Genomic DNA, 22,213 nt, shown 5'->3' with positions numbered 1-22,213 from the left:
TTCGTGGATTCATCTCTACAACTACATATATAGATTTTTTGCATTATTGTAGCTGTATGTTTACAAGGTATGAGGTCCTAACATCTGAAGTCATTTCTCTATTTATGGGTTTATTTATTTATTTCCATATTTATTTTACTAATTATGTATGCGTGTATTCATATACATATTTATTTGTTTGTTTGTTTGTTTATATTACGCCATTTTCCGTCCTCCACATGTTTATTATACAAACTGCTGATATTTCCCGAGTGACACTTTCAATCGTTGCGCTCTTTTACCTTTTTGAGCCTCTTCGCTCTCTGTAGAAGAAGCTGATTGGCCAGCTGTTTGTTGACATCCAATCACACCACGTATCTGCTCGTGCACATAGGCTGGTGTTTGTCAGCGGGGTCGGACGATGGGCTGCACCGGGTAGAGAGCTTTCATAACCGGGTTTACACTTTATTCGGGTCCCGTTTTCAGCTGCAGACGTTAAAGGCTCCGGTGAGACATGGAGAGAGTTGTCCTCGTGACCGGCGCGAACAGGTGGGTCAATTAAAACTGCGTTAAAACGATGGACAGACACTCCCGTTGTGTGTCACGTTGTTACAAATCTCTTACGATGTGATAAACATTAAAGAAAAATGCGAATGAATATGTGTTAATTTGGCGCGGAAACATTGGCGCGTCGGTGAGGAGAGCATCCCTGCTGAGAGATTAACTGCTTCAAAATCTGCGATAATCAGACTGTAATAATGTTTACCAGCTGAGGAGTCTGTCATCCATTGTGTTTTTGTATGTGCATCAGGTGTATACACAAATATAAATAACACGGTGAAATAAAAAAAAAACCAAAATATGTATGTGTATAAGTAACAAGAATTTACATTCCAGAAATGTCAAAAACATAGTGTTGAAAGGAGTTTTAGTCAGCTATTAATGCACTCTCTGGAATAGTTCATTCACAATTATGTGATTAGGGAGTAATATAGGTTATTATCCATGTGTATAGTAAAAAAATATTCTTTGTTAGACTGCAAAAAAGGTTTTTTGATCTGCCTTTTTATTTAATCTCCTATTGTTACTCTAAGAAAAACCTGAATGTTTACTCTGTAAATTGGTGTGCTCACAGTTTCTTAGAGAAGTTTGTGGTCATGCTTGTGTTTGTCTGCCGCCTGTCACTTTCTGCAGCGGCATCGGCCTGGCTCTGTGTGAAAGGCTGCTGACTGAGGACAGCCGGCTTCGGCTGTGTCTGGCCTGCAGAAACATGCAGCGGGCTGAGGCTGCCCGCTCCGCCCTCCTGACCTCTCACACAAACGCCCGTGTGGATTTACTGCACCTGGATGTGGGCTCTGTGCAGTCAGTGCTCACCGCTGCTCAGGAGCTCAAGGCCAGGTACTGATACCAAATTACCATGATGTCATCATGACTCTGTTGATATACCTGTCCTCAGCTGAGCAATGAATATTTGTGTTTTTCCACAGGTACAACAGAATTGACTTTCTGTATCTAAATGCGGGAATTATGCCGAATCCACAAGTGGATGTCAAAGCTTTTTTCAAGGGTCTGTTCTCCAGGTAAAATCCCAAAGCCAGTTTCAAACTTGCTCTGCTTTGCTTTGTTTTATTTTCCCATTGTGAATCTATCTGTGATGACACACACGTGACACCTAAGCCTCATTTCCACCCAGCAGTCTGGTTCAGTTCAGTTCAGTTCATTACACATTTTGCCGGATATTTTTATGTTTCCCTTGTCAAAAGTTGTGGACGGTACCGATACAACGGCTCCTTTCTATTCCTTTTCTCGTCACGCCAGTGTTAAAGAACCTAGCACACTGATCCATTATTAAAAGGTGGAGCTAGAAACACTGCAGTCTGCTGATTGGTCAAGAGATTACTGTCCCTCATGCTTTACAAGGACTGAATGCACAAATAGTTATTTTAAAATATCCCATCGATTGTGACAAACACTCTAAACACTCCAGTCTGTTCTTTTTCTGCTCTGAAAATGTCAGCGTACAGCTCCATTTCGTAGATGATCAGCCAGGCGCAGACATTTCTCTTAACACTTCAAACACTAAACAGATCGAGGGTTTAGGTACAAGTCTTTAGAGGTTTGATGGATTCTGAGGGTATTATACTGAGAGTTTTTGGTGGAAAGACTCAGCTCTGTTGTAGCCAATTAAACACAAAAAATAAAACACACTGGGTTGGTCTCCCACATAAATTGGTTAGAGCCTTGCCCAATTTCAGCCTTGGGGCAATAATGACAGATTACAGCCCGGCCCAGTCCAGCCTGGCTCGGTGGGTCAGGTCAGGTCCAGTTGGTGTTCAGGGGGGGCAATCAGAGCTCCAGTAGGGAAGCGGCCCTGACCCACTTTTGTTTTAAGCTGGATGGCTGTATACCAGTGCACCCTGTCGATGGTTTGTGCTGTTCTGTAATGGCGTACCCTCTCACTGCAGGAATGTCATCAACATGTTTGCAACAGCAGAGGGTCTCTTGACTCAACAGGACCGCCTCAACTCAGACGGCCTGCAGGAAGTTTTTGCCACCAACCTCTTCGGTCATTTTCTCCTGGTACACACAGACTGCACACAGACATGAAACATAAAAGATGATCACAAATCCCGTAGTTTGACATAGCATATACTGTAAATAGTTCTCAGTATTATATGTTGTTGCAACTAGTGGGTCATGCTCGAAAATGGGTCGTGGGTCCATTCTGAATGGACCACAAGTGAATCCTGAGCATGTCAAGATTGTAAAAAAAAGAAAAAAACACTTTATTTTGAAGAACACTGAATTCCCAGCACAGAGCTTTTATTTTGAAGTGCCTTTTTAGTTTATTTTTGCAAAATGTTTTATTACTTTGCCTTCCAAGCCCACATGTTGTTTACTGTAGAAGTAAATGCATATAGTTTGATATTGCAGATAGATTGATTTGAAGCGTATGACTGTGCATGTTGAAAGATTTCTTAATGTTGTACTGTGAAACAAAGAAAAATTGTGGTGTAGTATATGTTATGTTGTCTGTTGGCTAAGGCAGTGAACTGATTAATTGACAAACTGATATAAAGTCATGCACTTGATGTCTCTGGTCTCTGTGGTCTCTGTGGGTCTAGATCAGGGAGCTGGAGCCTCTTCTGTGTTCAGAAGGCCACACGTCCAGGATAGTGTGGACCTCCTCCAGTAACGCCCGCCGCTCTGCCTTCAGCATCGAGGACATGCAGCACAGAAATGGGACGGAGCCCTACAGCTCCTCCAAGTATGCATCGGACATGCTCAGTCTGGCTCTCAACAGACACAAGAACAAACTGGTTTGTCTATTACACAATCTGCAGATAACTGATACAGGAGTGACTACTAACGGCCACTCACAGATCGGCTTGTGGTGCGCAAAATGGCAAAAAAAAAAAAAAACATTAAAAAACTGAACAGCAACATCTCTTTTAGAAATCATGACCTGGTTCCTCAAAATAACCCACAGACCTTGTTGTGAGCAGTTTCATGTAGGAACTACAGGGTTTTCCACACAATCATTTCATTGAGGCGGCCCGCCACAATTAAAGCATGTGCCGCCATGTATTATTCTATATTTGAACTGTGGTCACAGATGGAGCAGCAGAACGCCAGGCGCAGTTAAAGTGAAACTTAACTGTTCATTGTGTGGTGTTTAAAAGTCTTCAGCAGCTGCTCCTCTCATCCATTGATCTGATCAGAACAGATCGACAGATTATTTATCCAGGCCGCGACTCAAACTCTTTAAACTGCTGCTGAGTGAAATAAGAGCTCATGACGAGTTTAGTCGGTGCTTCATTCATGGAATGAAAAAAGGTCTGAATTAAGAGAAGGGACACAGAATGCCAACAAAAGGGACACACTCACACGAGAACAAAAAAAAACAAAAAAAAAAGAAGCTTTCCCATGTTAGCTACCGCCACACATAGAGTCTAATTCTGTGGGAAACATTGAACTATTTTCTTTCTACCAAACTACACCCATCAACCATATCACTACGCAGGAGGAAGAATCTTCTCATGGACAAGAGGCTTGTTACAGTGCGAGGTGTAAAGATTAATGGCGTCCTCCTCGGCTGAGCGGTAATGTGAGCAAAGCTTAGTGGTGCTCGGTGAGCGGGCAGTGGATGCATGTTTCTGTCTGTGCTGTGGCCGATTGGCGGGTGTAATTCAGTAGAAAGAAAATAGTTCCTATATGAAACCGCTCACAACAAGGTCTGTGCATTATCTTGAGTAACCGGGTCATCATTTCTGGAAAAAAGCATTGCTGTTGAGTAGTTCACGTGTACTTTTTTTGGCGCTTCGATCACCACAAGCTGAGTGCCATCTAGTTTTATTGCATTGGAGAGAAGTCAGACATCTCTACAGCTGGTATCTCCAACACTCTGCAACTCACACCTAAACAATCAGGACTGATAAACAGCACTTTTTTATTTTTGTCCCTTAAAAAGATCCGCCTGTTCTGTGAAATCATGCGTTTTCTTGTCTTTGTAACAGGGGCTGTTCTCCTCTGTAATATGTCCAGGACTGGTGATGACTAATCTGACGTATGGTATCCTCCCCTCCTTCTTCTGGACCCTCATCATGCCCATCATGTGGCTGGTGAGTGATGATATTTTTTATTCTGCTGATCTCTGTTAAACATGATTGGAGCTGCGTATGAACTCATGTTATTGATCCTTTTTGTGCTTGAACAGATTAGGATCTTCACCAACACATTCACACTCACGCCATACAACGGAGCAGAGGCGCTGGTATGTTGTCGACCTGTCCATATGAACATCACAGCTTTTCAATGAATACACGAAAAACACAAACTGCTGCTCTGGCTTTTCACAGCACTGGTTGTTTCTTCAAAAGCCCGAGTCTCTTGATCCAAGAGCAAAGTATCACAGTTTAACATCAGGACTCGGACGAAACTACACTCAGCCTCGACAGGTGAGTAACCAGAGACCGCTGCGTTCACAGACATTATACTGCTCAAGTCCGCTCTGTGTGAGCAATGCACTAACATGCACGCAGTACATGACACCATTACCGCACTATATCTACACACAAACAGTACTTTGCAGCTGTATAAATGCTCTGAATGCCACACAGAAAACCTTTGAACTGAAAAATGTGATCTGTTTCATATGCATGTAATAAATTGCGATTTTCTGCTGTTTTTTTTTTTGTTCTTGTTAAAGATGGACATCGATGAAGGAACGTCTGAGGTCTTCTATACAGAACTTCTTGAACTTGAGAAGGTAGTCAGAAGGAAACTGAGTGAGAGAAATGCTGAAACGGCAGCTCACAGACAGTACCTCAGTGAGGTGGAGTAGAAGTCAGAAGTCTTTTGTGAAGATGGATTTGCTCCTACGAAATGGACCGTGTATAATTGGTTATGACGAACAATAAAAGTGCCCTTATTCTTTTAAATTTTGCTTATGTTATCATTGAATTGTGTCTTTTTTTAAGCTGTGTCAAATTCACGTGAGCTCAATAACCAGTAGGAGTCTCATCTTTTGCTCTTGTCGTAATGTAGATACCACCGCCTTCACCTGATATCTGTATCAGGTTTCCTCTTCAACAGGCGTCTTTCCTTACAAACTTTAATTAGCTGTTTCTATGGTTTACTGAGGCCACTGACTCACTACCAGCACCACCATCAGCTGTCACCAGTGGCTTCTTTTACCACAAATAATAAATAACGATGCACAGTTAGTTGAGAGGAATGTTTCCTGCTGCGGTCTGCCATAGACCAAACAAATGTCTGAAGCGGCGTCATGTAATAGAGCACATCCTCTCACCGCTTCTTATGCAAAAGCTTTGCTTTACTGATATTCTCCCACTGGAATTTGGATTGAACTGTTTTTGGGTAGTAAAGGGCTTTTCTAGCTAAACTGCTTATTGCATGACTTATGTGGCCTCAGCTGTTCCTGACAGACATGCACTGCTGCTTCACGGGTTTACAGCATATTAGCTTTTTGCCCCCTTTGTTTGAGGCTGACTCCTGCATTTTCTAATCTGGAAAATAAGAAACATTAAAAAGATTTTTTTAATTATATAAATCCTAGAAAAAGAAATGTTTCTATTGAGAAATAGAGAAATATACTTTTTTAAATATGTGCTGTATCATTTATCTTTTCCATACTGTGCTGATGTAACTTTTCTAGTCTATTCAAGTGTACTTGTTTCACTAAATGTATCCTAATTTTATTACACTTTTATTTTATTCTATTAGGCACTTGTTTTAGCTTTACTCCATACACTCTTTACATTTATTCATACCCCCCCCCCCCCCCCCCAAAAAAAAGGAAATTAGGTGTTTGGTATTTTTTACCCCCCCCCCCCCCCCCCCCCCCCCCCAATTTGAAGTGAAATCTATTCCCTTTGCTTTTATTATTCTCCTGTTTCCATTATATTTTATTTTGAAAAGATTCTGCTACAAAAAATTTTATTCGAAACAAATTAAATTCTAAGAGAGAAAATATACTTAAATATATCTAAATATATGCATCAGATTCCTATTTTTTTTTTAAAGAAATTTCAGAAAAAGACAACCAAATAACTAAATTTTAATGAGAAATATTGGAATACTTGGAAATATTCCAAGTTTGGTACATTTTTAAGTTAATGCTTTCATTGCAACTTTTGATCCCTAGTGCAGTGACGATCTCTGAAGCACTGTAGTGAAAATGAGTTATGGTCATCCACGCGTGCCCTCAGCCTGAATCTGTTTTGAAATCAATTTCATCCATGACTCAGAAGACAAGCTTCGAGTTACATGGAAACACGTACAGAGAGAGGACTTGTCAGATATGTCACCAGCAGCTGTTCCTCAGCCGGCTCCTGCTGGTCCTCAACTCAGCATTTGCTGCTTTTTATAAACTGACAAATCCCACTTAATCTCATGATATGCCTGTCTGTAGTATCAGCACGGACACAGCTGCAAAGACAAGCAGCGGTGGAAGATGTATGCAGATCCTGAACTTAAGTAAAAGCACAAATACCACACTGTGAAAATACTCTGTTAATAGTCAAAGTCCTGCATTGAAAATGTCACTTAAGAGACAGTATGTAAGTATAATCAGAAAAAATGTATTTAAAGTATTTAAAGAAAAAGTACCCAATGCAGATTTTAAAAAAAAACAACAAAAAAACTAAATATTATTTAGAAAAAGACTAATGTTTATCAAAATAGTTGACCATTAATTTTCTATCAACTGGCTAATTGATTATCCCACTTCTTGTTTCCACGGTACTTGTATAAAATGTTTGGTAATTTGATTCATAACAAATCCTTTCATCCTTTCAAATGTACAATTTTTGCCTCTGAAAAGAAGTGGAGGCAAAGTAAAAATGGCATGTAAAATGCTCAAGTAAAGTACAACTACCTCATATTTGTACTTATGTACAGTACTTGAGCAAATGTACTTAGTCACATTCCACCTTCCAATGAGCTACTGAGTTTTAAAGTGCAACAATATTAGTTTTCATGCAAGCTTACTCGGGTAATGTTTACTAATATAGGTGTTGGTATATTGTTTTATATTTTTATACATATATATATCTATATATATATATTATAAGTGTCAATATTCACTTTTCTTCTTAGGGAAACCATGGGATGTTTATGTGAGCCATGGAAATCTGAGCAAATTGACTTAATTTCTTTCTTTTTTTATGTTTTATTTGAGCAGTTTCCTGTGCCCTATACACTGCACAACCCCAAAAAATTGCTGAGGAAAACTTGCCATTCAGAAAGGCACAAGAAAATTAACTGAAAATTAGCAACAAGAAAACAACAAATTAAGTTTTAAAAAAAACAAACAAAAAAGGATATGACCCCGAAAAAAATGTTTAAAAATTATGATTGTGACATAATTTAAAATGTGTAATTATAGTAAATGTAAATATAGTCATAATAATTTTCTCTACCTTTTTCTAAATCTACTATTTTTACAATTTGTGAAACATTTCTTGCAAAGTTGCTCATAGCCTGTTTTTTTTTTTTTTTTTACCCCTTGTTTATGAAAGAATTTGAGGCAGTTTGATCAGGTTTCAAAGGGTTAATAGCCTAACATGCATTAATAACTTTCTCGCGTTACTGTGTTTGTCATGTACTCTTCACGAAGCAGAAGCTGGTTTTAGCCTAACATGAGACTACAGAAAGCTCCCCTTGCATGTGACTCCTCTCAGAAATGAAACCGCGGATTATTCTGCGCGAACATGAAAGCGCGTCGTTACATAATGTAAATAAAAACATTGCAGCCGCCGTGTGTTCAGATTGGTGCACGCGGCACGATGTCCCGGATGGTGCTCGCACCGGAAGAGAAGGGGCAGCTCTCCCAGCCATCTTGTGGCAGCATCCAGCGATTTGTTCGCATCAAGCCTCGTAGAATCGGAGGTGAATCCCGCTGAAGGGGCGCCATCATGCCCGGACACCTGCAAGACGGCTTCGGCTGCGTCGTAACCAACCGGTTCGACCAGTTATTGGACGATGAGTCCGACCCGTTCGAGATCCTGAAAGCTGCTGAAAACAAGAAGAAGGAGGGGGCCGCCGCTGGCTCCACCAAGACCGCGGCTCAAGCCGCCAAGCAGCCGAAGAAGGAGTCACAGAAGGACAGAAAGAACCCGCTGCTGGACAAGAAAGAGGAGTCCCAGGCTCCGGTCCCACTGAAGAAAGAAGGTACATTTAAAAACAATCACACGAGCTCGTGCTGGTGTGCATTGCATGTTTATTTTCATCTTTTTAGCCTGAACTGTCATGTGCGTCTCCCGTTAGCAGCGTTAGCTGATGCTGGTGTGAGTCAAACACAGCGTGAGGTCAACCTGACACTCAGAGGTTAGCCAGAGATGTGTGAGAGTGTAAAGGAGCTCAGGTGAAGCCCACCTGTGAAGCCCCGTGCGCTGCTGAGCTCGTGTCGCAGACACGGTGACCGTCGGGCAGCATCCTGCAGGAAGGTGTAGCGCTGCTGTCTGCTGTCTGCTGGAGGATGCTTCGTGCACTGGCTGCGCAGCTCCGTTAGCAGCTTTGCAAAGCGAATGCGCAAATTATTCACCTGCGTGCTGGAAACCGGACAGACGGCTCTTTGTTTGGACTCCTTATGGCTCCCTTGAGTTTTTTTTTTTTTGTTTTTTTTTTCTTCCGTCAGTTTTTTCAATTTGAGTTCACAAACAGCAGCACCGAGCTGCTGAGGAAGGGGCCCGCCGTTAGCCGGTGGTGTTAATATTGTGCAGTGAAACTTGTCAAAGCTGCTGACAGGAGTCGCACCAGGAGCTTTGCATGACAGTTTGCACTGGAAATGCAGTGTTCACGCGGATCCTTAAAAAGTCTTGAAAGGCATTGAATTTGTGAATCTAAAGGTAAAGCCTTAATTGGTATTAAAACGTCTAAAGTTAGTCTTTCAAAAGTCTACAAAATGCAAAGAGATGGGAAGTGGGAATTTGTGAATTGCTTTTATTTTTTTGATGTTGCATTGTATAATCTCAGAATAATTGGTCACATGTATTTTTTTAAATAATTAATAAATCCCTCTCCTTAAAATGTTCATTAAGGCTTTAAAGCAGTGGTATAATCCCACGTACAGAGTGAGACACACAAAATTGGTAATAAAAGTCACCAATAAATGCCAGGTATTTCCCACTTCTAACCAGTTTTTCACTGGACCAAAAATGTAATGTTTTATGTGACAATAAATGTTTGGTCAAAATTGCTTTCAAGTTTATGTAAACAAAATTTTGGCCATGTTTATTTATTTATTTTCAATTTTGTTTGATGTAAAATTGGTCTTAAATGTCATCCCGAGTGGCATTTAAGAAGTCTTAACAAGTTTTCAATTTAATTTGCCTTAAGCTGTAGGAACCCTAAAAAAAACAAGTGCACACATGATTAAAACCAGTGGTGTAATGTACCAAAAAAATACATTACTTGAGTATTTTTTTTGGGGGGGGCGTACCAACTCTTTAGTTGCGTCCTACAAAATAGGCAAGGACAGGAGGAAAGTACGGACGGATGAATGAAGGAGTGGGAGAGAAGGAATTTTAAAAAAAGTTGTTTGAATCCTTTGGATTGTGAAAAAAATACAGTTTTTCTTCAAGTGTAATGTAAGCTCAGTTTTTTTAGATGGTGTACATGATATGGAAAAATAAACTTCATTATTCTAAAAAGTCTGACCGCTGGCTTTTTTTTATTAACAGCATGTACCTGTACTTTTACTTTCCATTCGTAAGTACATTTAATGAAAAAAAAAAATCAGTTTTGATACTTAAATGCAGTGAATATCAAATTCTTTAAGACTTTTACTCAAATAATATTCTAATAGGTGACTTCAACTTCTACAAAAGTCATTTTCTGGTAAGAGAAATGTACGCATACTTTCAGATACTTCATCCACTACTGACTAAAACAAAGAATTAACTCAGTTTGTGTTGTCCTGTGACTGTCAGGCATCAGGCGAGTGGGCCGAAGACCGGACCAGCAAGGCCAGCCTGGTTCCCAGCATCAGGGTGGGCAGGGTGAGGGGCGACCTGGAGACAAGAGGCCTGACCGGAGACCTCCCCGCGAGCGCCGTTTCGAGAAGCCGGCTGAAGACAAGCCTGAGGGAGGTGGAGAGTTCTCTGCAGACAAGTGAGTCGCTGTGATGACTGACGGAGAGCGTATTTAAACGTGCTGATAAGATCAAGGCTGTCTGCTGTCTGCGGGGATGTATCTATGAAAGATTTAGTGTTTGGTGTAATAGCTTAGCTCACTTAACCTCGACATCACCGCACAGCCGTCAATGCATTTCTCTCTGTAGGTTTGTACTGACATTAACAGCAGATATGCGTGTGTGTGTGTCTCACACACACTTGTAAATTGCTGTTCACCCCTGATAAGTAGTGATGCACCGATCCTGGGACAATACAAATGATTTCACCTTTTTTTTGGTTTTTGTTTTTCTTGTTATTTGTTCCTCCTTTTGTGCCAGGAAAACAAAAGAAATCTTCATTGTGAAAAATGAAGTTATTAAGCCTTTTGTTGCACTACCTGTGAATGAGCCCAAATTCAGTCATATAAATTTAGGACACATGCGTCAACATCACTCTCTTTGACATGCAAAACTGCCTTAAAAGCCTTTTTCTTTATAGATAATATTTCTTAATCTTTAATGTCTGTTTTATATTGCAATAAAAACATTGACACATTTTCTCCTCTGAACAACTGGAAGTTTCTCGCCAAAAACATCATTTTAAAAGATTAGATTCAAACACATTTTGAAACATGTTGTAATTTATCTTCAGGCAGTTCTCGTTTTTACTAAACAGAGCTTGAACGTGTGATAATGTGACTCCGTGCAGCCTCTGTTAGTTCCAGCCAGCGTCTGATAGCAGCTGATGGTAACCAGCTCTTCTTCTGCTGATTTCAACACACATTCGTTGGTCACGATGTAGCGGTATCACAGAGAAAACACGGTGTGCCGCCCCTCCGGACGTATTGATCGTGAGTTTACTGCAACCTTTTGTCTCAAAGACGTCTGAGGGAAGATCTCCGTTGGTCTGTTAGTCTGAGCCCTGCTCTGTAGCCTGAAAACGCGATACAACAGAAAATCATCAGCCGTCTGGTTTGTCGAAAGGTCAAAGTTCATCAATTAGTGTTGCGGCTGTATGAGATTTTAACAGTACAATGACCGTCTCAGATTACAGAATTATTATTATGCTCGGCCACAATGACCCTTAAATAAAACCATAAGGACTTATTTTAGATAAACAAACATTTTATTACTGTAATCAAAACTTCAAACCTTTTTTATTAGAGTTTGTGTAAAAAGTCTCCCTTGGAAAATAACTAAAATAAAAGTAACATTCTCCATCCGGTTGAATATTTTCCATATCCTTGATAAGCAAATGAGCATGATATGATAACTGCCGGTTTCCATGCCTCAGTATACCTTGAAACTGGTACATTGCTGAAACCCTGTCATCACAAGGTAAATATTGGGTGATAGCGATGTTTGGACGATAAATGGCTGCATCCTTTCTCGTCAGGTCACGTTTCCACTTTTTTTCTCTCTCAAAAATTCAGGCCTTCTGGAGACAGGCCCCCGAGAGGGCGTGGTGGCGGCCGGGGTGGGCGTGGTGGAAGAGGACGGGGCATGGGCAGAGGAGAAGGCTTTGACTCCCGTGGAAAACGAGACTTCGACAGACACAGCGGCAATGACAAATCGTGAGTCAGTTCTCAACTGCGACCTTATCAGAGCAGCCAAAATAGAAATGGAAATGACTACGTGGCAAAGCATCCCATTGCTGAAACAAAAGGAACTATGTCTGCCCAAAACTGAAGCCTAACTGACCTCATCTGTTGGCAGTTATTCTTTTATTCGGCTCACTGAATAAGAGTGCGACCCAAACACGTTTCTTAATCTCAGTGAAGCTCCTTGTGACTACAGACTTAAGGTCAAAGGTTGTTGTTGTTTTTAGAGTTACTCTTCATTGTGGGCTGTATGTATTTTTAGACTGTACACATCACTGTGTGTGTGTGTGTGTGTGTGTGTGTGTGTGTGTGTGTGTGTGTTCCTCTTTATTTGCTCCAGCAATCAGAAAAGTGAGGAGAAGCGCAGTGGCAGCGGCTCGCACAACTGGGGCACCGTGAAGGATGAAGTGAGGTGAGTTTTCCAGAACAGACACATGGCCTGTTTATCTGAGCGTTCCTGTCTGCAGGATAACGATGCACATCTGATATTTCAACAGACGTTGCTCACTGCGTGCGATCTATATAAAGTGGCTCTATTTTTGTGTTAAAATAAACAAGGGCACTAGTTTTTAATGCAACGTTTTGCAGGAGAGAAAGAAAGAGAAAAACACAGGTGTCGTCATTCTGAAATGTTTGAAAATTAGTCTTTTTTTGTGTGTTAAAAAAACTATACTGCGGTACTAAGTCGATGCCAAAATTCTGACAACAGGACGTTCACTGTAGACCTTTGGTACCGTGGGTGCAATTGACAGGACCTGACAGGCAGCCTGTACACCAGCAAGTGTTGTGGTTTACTGTTAAATGCCAAAGGAAGAATGAAAAATGCCTAGTAGCATTGAAAAACAACACGTGGAAGACTGCAACGTGTGCAGCTGCAGCGACAGGTCGACCTCGACTCGTTGAAAAGTGTTTTTCTGAGGCCAGCATCTTGTTTTAGTTCTTTGCGACAGCGCCACACTCCGACGCTCTGCTACGGACGACAGCAGCGGGTTGATCTGCTGAGCGCTGCGTGTGTGGCGTTTTTTTTCTGGTCGCCTAGAGCTGAAAATTGTTTGGGTAAAGTGCTCCTCACTGTCACTTTTTACCACGCCGTCCTATCACAGTCAAGGAAGGGAGGGACAAAAGCCTACCACAAAGAGCAACCGTCACATTAAGTGCTGAAAAACAACATAAAATGAAGGAAAAATATGTAAATATACTGTTGGCGATAAAATAATGAATCATGAACCCACACAGTCTATAACTTTGCTTTGAGGCAGATGGTCACATATTAATGATAAAATGTAAGTTTTAAAGGAGTGAATGTTTAAGTACGTAGGGTTTATTGTTTTGTTTTGCAGAGGTATCAAAGTGGATGACACGAATCGTGGAATTTCATTTGTATTGTTATCGACAACTCAATATCTGGTGTCGTAACACGACAAAAATTTGAGTATACAGTGTACCGGTATGTGTGCACTTGTGAGTTAGTTAGGAAAGGTATTTTAAGAGATAACGTTTCAGCTGGAGGCGATATGTCAGTATTGACAAAGTGGCTGTGTTTCTTTGTCTCAGTGAGGCTGAACAGACTGCTGCTCCAGAGACGTCCCCAGAGGGAGAGGAAAATGCACCCGCCGGCTCTGAGAACAAGTGAGTATCCACTTCCTGTCAGATATTCAGTTTTCAGGTGAAACTGGGATGTTCAGTTTATGGATCTCATCAGAAAAAAGTTGTTTGTAGCTACAGAGTTTTATGTCGTCACACTGTGGTGTTTTCCTTTCTGGATTCTGGAAGATGCTCCATGTCACAAACAGTAGGGCTAAATGATATGGAGAAAAAATAAATAAATAAAATAGTTATAGTTCATAGGTTAACTGGTAACTTAAGTATTTTCCAACCTGGACTATATTTTTTGAGGCTTTTGTGTGCAAATGATTGATGAAACAACACATTTTGGAAGTAGTCCAGTATCGAGTGAGAGCTCGTGCTGCAGACACACCGTGAACAGGCTGCAGTGTAATCCCTGAGCGCTGTCAGCGTACAGCCATTCAAAATGTTTGTTTTTGCCTCTGACAGGTGTGAGTGACTGGAGGATCTCTACTGAGATGTCCCTTTTTGTCAAAGAGTAAGATCAATTTGTTTTACCACAAACAGCCCCAAATCGCCATTGCTAAACCCACCAGACTCCATTTAAATAAACAGTACTTTTAGTGCGTATAGATCAGCATATTTTCCCATCTAACTGGGCGAATCAAAGGTTTATTTCAACCAGGTTTGTTCCATTTTATTTTGTGTCTGTTGACTTTGAATGTCGTGTTTTACAATGATAAAATGATGCTGTTTATTTAAATGAAATCTGGAGGGTTTGGCAGTTTCAAAGCTGTTTATGGCTAAACAAAAAGCATCTGTCTTTAACTAAAAAGGTCTGTTTCTTTCAGGATCTTTTCCATAATGTTGTCAGATGCTTTATTAATTAATCTGAGCCTGTCGGTAGCAAAAACGAGCACCTTGAGTGGATGTAAATTGAGTGTGTGCAATTGCTCCGAGTGGTTCCCTGCTTTGCTGCTGCCTGTTTTGCAGTGCTTGTCCAGTTTCAAAAATTGTTTTTCTCATTAGTTACTTTGACCCAAACATTGGAAAATCTGGACCCCTCAAGGTTGAAAAAAAAAAAAAAAAACCCAAAGCAACCTTATTAATTTTAGATATGGCTTATAAACATACAAAAAAGAATAACAAACATAATGTGCAAAAATGGCTGGGTTGAAATATATGTATCTATATATATACTGCTGTAATAATGTATTGAATAACATCTTAATGTCAACGTTTAACTTTGGAAACTACAATACAAGGTATCTTGCCTTGTAATGTTTTAGAGTAATGATGTGGTTGCCAGTATGGGAACTTTGCAGATGATTAGAGAGATTTGTTGTGTTTCCCGTCCTGGTTGGCACCGACTGACGGCATATTTAGCAAACTGTCTCAATCTGTGCTTCGCAGCTTTTGAGATATCAAAACCACTTGCATGTAATTGACGATGCGTTACCTTTCTGACAACACTTTCTTCAACTTTGGAAGATAACGTTAGTTTACTTTCAGCACTTTAACATAATGAGCTCTTACGGCCGAGTACAAAAACAAACAAAAACGGGTAAATCAAGAGAACGCAGCAAATGACTGCAGGCAGAGTAGCTGAGGACACCAGATTTCTGCAAATTTGTGCCTCCTGTTTGTTTATCAGGTGCTTGATAAATTGATAACACGGTCTCCCTTTTCTTGCACTTACGGATAATGAGCATTTTTAACTGAAATATAACGTCTGTTTCCTTCCTCTGCTGTGGGCTGTTCTGACGTTACGCTGCACTCTGTGTGTTTGGGGCTCTTTCTCACTCTTCTGCAAACAGGCAGCGACACAGAAGAGAGGCAGCAAACTGTTGTTGCGTGTTGGGCTGTCAGATCTATCCAGTTCGAGTAAAAACGTCCAGCGTTTATCATCTTTATCGACATAAATGTTATAGCGTTCCTACATCCGGATTGTTTCGTCGTCCAGCCCTAACAAACAGTATCTCCGCATGTGCATTTTCATCACAAAGCTTTAACGTAAATGGGATCAACGTTGTCTCTGACCTTTTGGCCTCAGGATTAGAGAGCATGTATAGAGCTAAGAGGATTGGCAGTTTGAGGTTTTAGGTCCTACATTGTTGTTGTTGTGTGCTGGCTTTCCAGGGAGAACGAGGTTGAAGAAGTCAAAAACGAGGGCCCCAAAGAGATGACCCTGGACGAGTGGAAGGCCATGCAGGACAAGGAGCGTACCAAGGTGGAGTTCAACATCCGTAAGCCCAACGAGGGAGCCGACAGCCAGTGGAAGAAAGGCTACGTGTTGCACAAGTCCAAGAGTGAAGATGTGAGTGAGGTGATTTATGATATTGCAGAGAGCAGAAACCTTTTCTCCCCTGCAGCTGCCTAAACCAGCTCGATACAGACTCTAGTTTCAACTCCAGCACACATTTTTTAGGGATGTACCAGTTCTGAAATTCAGGGCGAATTCAGGTGTTGTTTATTTATTCCCTCTTTTGTGTCAGGGACATCCTCATTATAAAAAAAACACATTTCTTAAAATCATTCAGCCCTTCATTGCACCAAATTTGTGCGAGGGATGTCATGAGAACTGATACTTTGGTACCAAGTCGATGCTAACGCGCTAAAAATACGACAGAACCCGTTTTTCTATGGTACCATAGGTACCAGATGTACGATATTGCCATTGGCAGGCCCTAACTGACGGGGGCAGTATACGATTTACTTAGTATCTGCACCAAAGAAGAACACCTACCAGGAGGGACACAAAGATGTCTACTCCAAAATAAAATACTGTTTGTTTTAAATTAGCGATGCACGATACGGATTTTTTCAACCAATAACCAATAATGGCCTGCTTCTCAGGCTGATAACTGATATGATAACTGATAATTTCACATTTTTGTTCTTCGATTGTTACAACCCTACGTTGAGCACTAACTAATTCAGTCTTTAAAACAACCTTTGCTATAAAAAAATGTTTTTTTTTAAAGATTATACTTAATAATATATATATATATATATATATATATATTTATATAAAATATCATAATTTCCTCTCATATCTATTTTATATTGCTATGAAAACATCAACTCAACTTTTACCAAGTAGAGCTTGAAGGCATCATAATGTAACTCAGTGCAGCCTCTGTCAGCAGGTGCTTTTGGCCACTGGCTGCTAAGTTAACAAGCTCTCCTGCCGTTATCATCACCAATTTGTTGTTCACAGTATGTCATTATCATGGAAACAAAGGGGTGCGTCCCCTGACTCATCGATGGTGAGTTTACTGCGATCTCCATTCCTCCCCTGGGACAGTGGAACAGCATTAGTCTTGAGCTCTGCTTTTTCACCTGCTCAAAATTGACAGGAAAATATCGGCCATTGTCACAGGTGAATGTCATCTTATTTGCTTATCAGCTGATGGCGGTCAACAAAGCGAGTATTTTTCCGATATATATATATAAAACTGCTGTTGTCGTTATTATTGATATGTTATTTTCTCCATTAACTGTTCTGTTTGTAAAATTTTAGAAAATCCTAAAGATGCGAATGAGCCCAGTGTGAGGTCTTAATATGTCTTTTTTTGTTGACAAAAATTCTGAAACCCAGTCATATCAGAATAGTTGTAGATTTATTTATTTTTTCTTAATTGTGTATTTTGAGGCTGTGAACTGAGAAGCTTTTGGGTGTTACAGGAGAGACTGACTGCTCTGGACACTGTTTTTCATACATGTGTGCAATCAACTTCCGTCTTTTCAACATAATTACAAACCTGACTGAGTACCTTCCTCCGCTGTTTTTTTTTTTTGCAATTGATACATTTCGATAGAACTTTAATTTGTCCAACATGCTGACTTCTGTGTAGTGTGCACAAACTTAGATACACATCCTTGTGTGTCTCGCCAGCTCATCTGACGTGCTGTTAATAAAGAAACCCTCTGATGTCTTCTGCTTTCAGAGGCCTGTTGGTGCTTTGATCGACGCTGAGACGGAAGCAGAGCCAGCCGCTCTCTACAACAAGGTGCCCGCAGCTCACACACCGCTCTCTCATCCACACAGTCCATTAAAACATTCAGCGTTAACACTTTAAAACCACCTGAGTGTTTTGACTCACCTTCAGATACTGAAAATGGCTGATTCAGTTTTATCCCGGAGGAAAGGAGAACTCTAAAGATGGTGTCGGAGCTACGCAGCTAAGAAACAGCTGAGAAAAGTTTCTCTATTCTTAAACCTATGATGAACATTGTGTTTCGGTCGGGCGCCCTTTCAGACTCTGACGTTTTGGAGTGTATAGGGGCTTAGAAGATTATGATGGAAGAATATGATGTCTCACAAATCGCTGCAGTAATTTATGGGTTGACACCATCTGTTCCATGGATTAGGTGCTAAATGTACTCATTTTTTACCACCTTCGAACTGGTTAGAAATCCTTCTAAAATACCACATGAAGACACCCAAGATCTCAAGGAACACCATAGAAAAACTCCATGTTGTGATTGGGTTTAAAAAAATTAAAGCATCTGGAGGAGATTTCTGGAAGAATTGCATTTTCAGCCAGTGGATGGCAAACACTTCTGTTGTGGAAACTGCTAAGAAACCGTTTTATTTTCAATATACCAGTGAAAGCCACACACCCTCTGATCTACCCAGGTGTCTAGTTTATGGTTGTAAAATTTCTTGAGGCTTTCTTGAGTCTCAGCTTTTTAGCCGCTTTTAGCCGCTTTAAAACTCAGTCCTTTACATTCCTTTAAAGACAAACCTCTCAGTGCAAAGTGCAGTTAATGCCTAACAAAGTTGCATCATGTTTTGTTTTGTTTTTATTGCAGGGCGCACCTGATGAGTCCAGCGACCACCACTTCCGCAAACCAGCCAACGACATCACATCCCAGCTGGAGATCAACTTTGGAGACCTGGGCCGCCCGGGCCGCGGACGTGGGGGAGCTCGCGGAGGCAGGGGAGGTCGTGGTGGCGGCAGCGGCGGCGGGGGAGGCAGCAGGACGGCACGCGGGGGAGGACGGTCCGAAAAGGTAACAAAAAAAAAAAAAAGCTGTTGTTGCTGCCAGCAACAAAGGTTGAGTGTCCCTCACAAAGGATTGAGCTCAGTGACTGTGAACCGGCTGTAAAACCACTGACTTGGAAAACCGACTGTGGAGCCACTAAAGCCTGAAATAACAGAGCAGTGACAACATGACCCACAATGCAAAACTCACACACTGACGTCATAGCAGTGCTCGGGTGGAGCTGTGCGGTAACAGCGCTTAGTTACAGTTTATAATGAACAATAATTTATAGTGTTAAAGGTTTGTTTTCAAAAGCTGCCATCAAATTTGTTTTCTGTGTTATTTTTTTTTAATTCTAGTGCTGCAACTAATAATAACTTTCATTATCAGTAATATGACAGTTATTTTCTCGTTCAATCGCTTAAGTGTGTGTGTGGTCTATAAATCACAATTTCCTAAAGCACAATTTGATGTATTCAAAATTCTTCTTGTTTGATCAAAAGTCCAAAATACAAAGATATCTAATTTGCAATTATAGAAAACGAACAAGACAAGCAAAAATAAAACATTTTAAAAAATTTAAAAAGTGACTTGGACAATTGAACCAGTAAAATTGTTGCAGACAATTTTTCTGGCATTCAAGTAATCAACCTATCGTTTCAGCTCCACTTCAGATATTTATTGATTTGAATAATATTCGTACCAATTATTGACAGAGTTATTGCCTTGATCCTTTTTTTTGTTTTGACTACAAAAAAAATTGAAAAAAGGCTTTGTAGGGAACATTTTTATGCCCGCAAAGTAAAGAATCAGTTAACATTATTAGAATAAAAGTATTTTAGGTATTATAAGCACAAGAATGTGATTCATTGTTATCTCCAGCAGGCTTAAGCCTGGAGAGGATCATGTGGTCATGCGTTAGGTCATGTGTGTATCTCACATACTACTGGACCCAGCATCAATATTTTTGTGCACTTTTATGACTGTTAGCTCAGTAGACTTGGGTTGTTTCTATTTTTTCTTATCTTTGTAAAATTTGACAGGGGTACGGGGTTGTATGGTTAGTGGGAATGTTTATGCCACAAACTCAAAACAGTACGGCTTTAGTCACAACATGCACCACGACTTTTTTTAAAAAGCTGCTGTGAAATCAGGCATTTCAGGCCGCAACTATTTGGACAATATAGAGACACTAATTACAGCAGCCTTAACCTTGTCGTGTTTTTTTGTGTGTATTTTGTCCTTCAGGCCAGTGGAGTGTCAGTCCCCAATGTGGATGATCCTGAGGCCTTCCCAGCTCTGGCCTAAAGGCTCCTTTTCCACCACCAGCCCACCCATCAGCCCTTCCGGGCCCCTCCTCTACGAGGCTTGCATGCTTACCACATCTTCAAGTATATAAGAAAACAAAGAAAAAAAAAGATTTTAAATGACAAAAAAGACTGTCATCCCATACCACTCACACCACCAGAGGACTAAAATTTTACCTGTTTTAAAGGAGAACAAAAGACAAAAAAAAAAAGGCGGGAAAAGGACCTCTTGTTACACTGAAGTTTTGTATTTAGGAACATGAAAGCAGGGATGTTTTCATACTTTTTTTTTTCTTTTTCTTTTTTTTCAGAGATTATGCATACTTCATTGATATTTTTTGTGCTGCTTGAATTTATGCATTTCTGCGATTAGGTTGAAGTGTGTGTATCTCTTCCCCCAAAGCTTTTGTGCTTTTTTTTTTCCCCCCTCATGACTTCAGCTCAGTATTATGGGGTCATCTTAGAAAAGACTTTGTACTGGAGTTTTTTTTCCCAGTAATACACACTGATGTGGTAGCACTACACTACATAGGATACTTGTACTAGATATCTGAAGTATGGCTTAACATGCATTTAAAGTGTAATTACTCTGATCCTGACTACCCATCCCTTTTTGCAAGGCACAAATTCTGGATGGGTAACCAGGCGAAGTGACTTCCTACTAAAGCTTGGTATTTTTCTGCTTGTTGTGCAGTGAAAGTAAATGCCTCTTTTCCTCTTTTATTTTATTTTTTGGATAGCTTGCCTTTTTTGGTGGACCAGTGGTTAGTGATGCTTTGTATCCCCTGATCCAGATGTGCTACCTGTGTTTTCAGGGTGTCCCAGGGCCCAATGTGTATATCTTTAGGCTGGTCCTTGTAGGTCATACAGACTGTGCTACTCGTTATACTTCAGGACCACTGAGCAAATATTGTATTTTTTTGCTAAGGACATGTGTGTGAGTGTGTGTGCGTGTGTGTATGTATGTATGTATGTGTGAGTGAGTGAGTGAGTGGAGTGTGTAGCAAAACAAAAGACTGAATGTGTGAATCTGACAGCTAGTTACTTAGAATTTAAGTATTCCTCTGCTCTGAACTTGCCACTCTCAGACTGCAAGTTCTCACCTGAAGTAGTTCATACTGTCTTTTGAGATGTGATTGTTGAAATCTAGGTGAGAATGATTAAGTAGACCATGGACATATCTTGCTCTTAGAGTATCTCTAATGTCTTTCAGATCTCAAAGCACTTGGTTTTTATCAGCACCAGTCCTCTGACGATTGTTTCCTCCTCCTGTAAACCATATTTGCGGTCTTTAATTTCTTATTTTTATTTTTTATTTCATCAGTGCAGCAGCACCAATGCATAATTTGTCTGAAAGAAATTGTCGGCTGTCATTGTGGAACAATCACGAGCTACAGAATGTAATGTAAGCTAATGGTGCTTTCAGCCACCTGTGTCAGCGCTCCCAGTGAGGGTTTTCTTTTAATGAAGCAGGTATATTTCAGTTTGGGTGGGGTGGGTGGGGGGGGCTCATGACCATGTTGGAGTGAATTTTAAAGCTTTACATGCTGTGCTCTGCAAAGACTTGCTGGCGATGCACTGATACAGACGGCTGGAGCAGTTTTCTTGTAGGACTGTTTGAGCCACATGATGGTGAAAGTTTCTCTGCAAACATCCCTGTTCCAATAAATTGCTTTAGAGGTGTTACGTGTACTCTGCCAGTGGCTGTTGGGTTGTTTAAAATCAGTACTGTGATTTTAAAAGTGTGAACAAACATGCTGTTGACTCATCATTGTTCGAAGCATAAAGAAGCTGGAGTGATGTTAGTGCTATTTCATAGTGATCCCATAGAAACCTGAGAGGGATCTAAACAGTCCAAAATACTTTTATTTACACTTAGTTGCTAGTTTTAGTAGGTATAACTAACACAAATGCAGTTTAATACAGCATCCTACCTAAAATTAATTTGAGGTTCCTTTTTAAAAGTGCAGTCTGGGATTCAGATCTAGTACCCTAGCAAACCCAATCACCAGTAAAAACAAAAAATGGGAATGTACGTTTCTGCAAACCAAGGTTGCATTTGCTCATCATTTTGTAGCAGATACACTGAAACTTTATATTTTAACTGTGTTGTCAGAAACACACAAATCCAT

The 22,213-nt window shown here is 40.5% G+C and overlaps 2 protein-coding genes across 3 annotated transcripts; both read left to right on the top strand.

The window, feature by feature from the left end:
* The first annotated feature begins 237 nt into the window (after positions 1-237).
* Positions 238-5,420, top strand: LOC121951731 (3-keto-steroid reductase/17-beta-hydroxysteroid dehydrogenase 7-like). Its single transcript, XM_042498184.1, has 9 exons — positions 238-528; positions 1,174-1,377; positions 1,467-1,559; positions 2,445-2,559; positions 3,105-3,299; positions 4,497-4,601; positions 4,697-4,753; positions 4,839-4,937; positions 5,189-5,420. Exons 1-9 carry the CDS (start codon positions 494-496, stop codon positions 5,321-5,323), a joined length of 1,038 nt encoding a protein of 345 aa, XP_042354118.1. The 5' UTR covers positions 238-493; the 3' UTR covers positions 5,324-5,420.
* Positions 5,421-8,306: 2,886 nt separating this feature from the next.
* On the top strand, positions 8,307-21,836 carry serbp1b (SERPINE1 mRNA binding protein 1b). Of its 2 annotated transcripts, none has more exons than XM_042498092.1 (9): positions 8,307-8,673; positions 10,434-10,614; positions 12,049-12,189; positions 12,557-12,628; positions 13,771-13,845; positions 15,922-16,099; positions 17,733-17,795; positions 18,601-18,801; positions 20,023-21,836. In XM_042498092.1, the coding sequence occupies exons 1-9, from the start codon at positions 8,418-8,420 to the stop codon at positions 20,080-20,082; spliced, it is 1,227 nt and encodes a 408-aa protein (XP_042354026.1). In that variant the 5' UTR covers positions 8,307-8,417; the 3' UTR covers positions 20,083-21,836. The 2 variants fall into 2 exon arrangements, with proteins under 2 accessions (XP_042354026.1, XP_042354025.1); XM_042498091.1 differs by having other exon boundaries at positions 15,922-16,108.
* The last annotated feature ends 377 nt before the right edge of the window (positions 21,837-22,213 follow it).

This window comes from Plectropomus leopardus, chromosome 12 (assembly GCF_008729295.1).
Source record: "Plectropomus leopardus isolate mb chromosome 12, YSFRI_Pleo_2.0, whole genome shotgun sequence".
NCBI lineage: Eukaryota > Metazoa > Chordata > Actinopteri > Perciformes > Serranidae > Plectropomus > Plectropomus leopardus.
The sequence above is the reverse complement of the archived record's forward strand: the minus strand, read 5'-3'. Positions and strand labels throughout refer to the sequence as shown.

Bases quoted from the DNA above. Each gene is read 5' to 3' on its own strand.
- serbp1b (XM_042498091.1), top strand. From the start codon at position 8,418: ATGCCCGGACACCTGCAAGACGGCTTCGGCTGCGTCGTAACCAACCGG. The intron at 10,615-12,048 runs GTGAGTCGCTGT...TCAAAAATTCAG, and splicing joins GGAGAGTTCTCTGCAGACAA to GCCTTCTGGAGACAGGCCCC. The intron at 12,629-13,770 runs GTGAGTTTTCCA...TCTTTGTCTCAG, and splicing joins ACCGTGAAGGATGAAGTGAG to TGAGGCTGAACAGACTGCTG.
- LOC121951731 (XM_042498184.1), top strand. From the start codon at position 494: ATGGAGAGAGTTGTCCTCGTGACCGGCGCGAACAG. The intron at 529-1,173 runs GTGGGTCAATTA...CACTTTCTGCAG, and splicing joins CTCGTGACCGGCGCGAACAG to CGGCATCGGCCTGGCTCTGT. The intron at 1,378-1,466 runs GTACTGATACCA...GTTTTTCCACAG, and splicing joins GCTCAGGAGCTCAAGGCCAG to GTACAACAGAATTGACTTTC.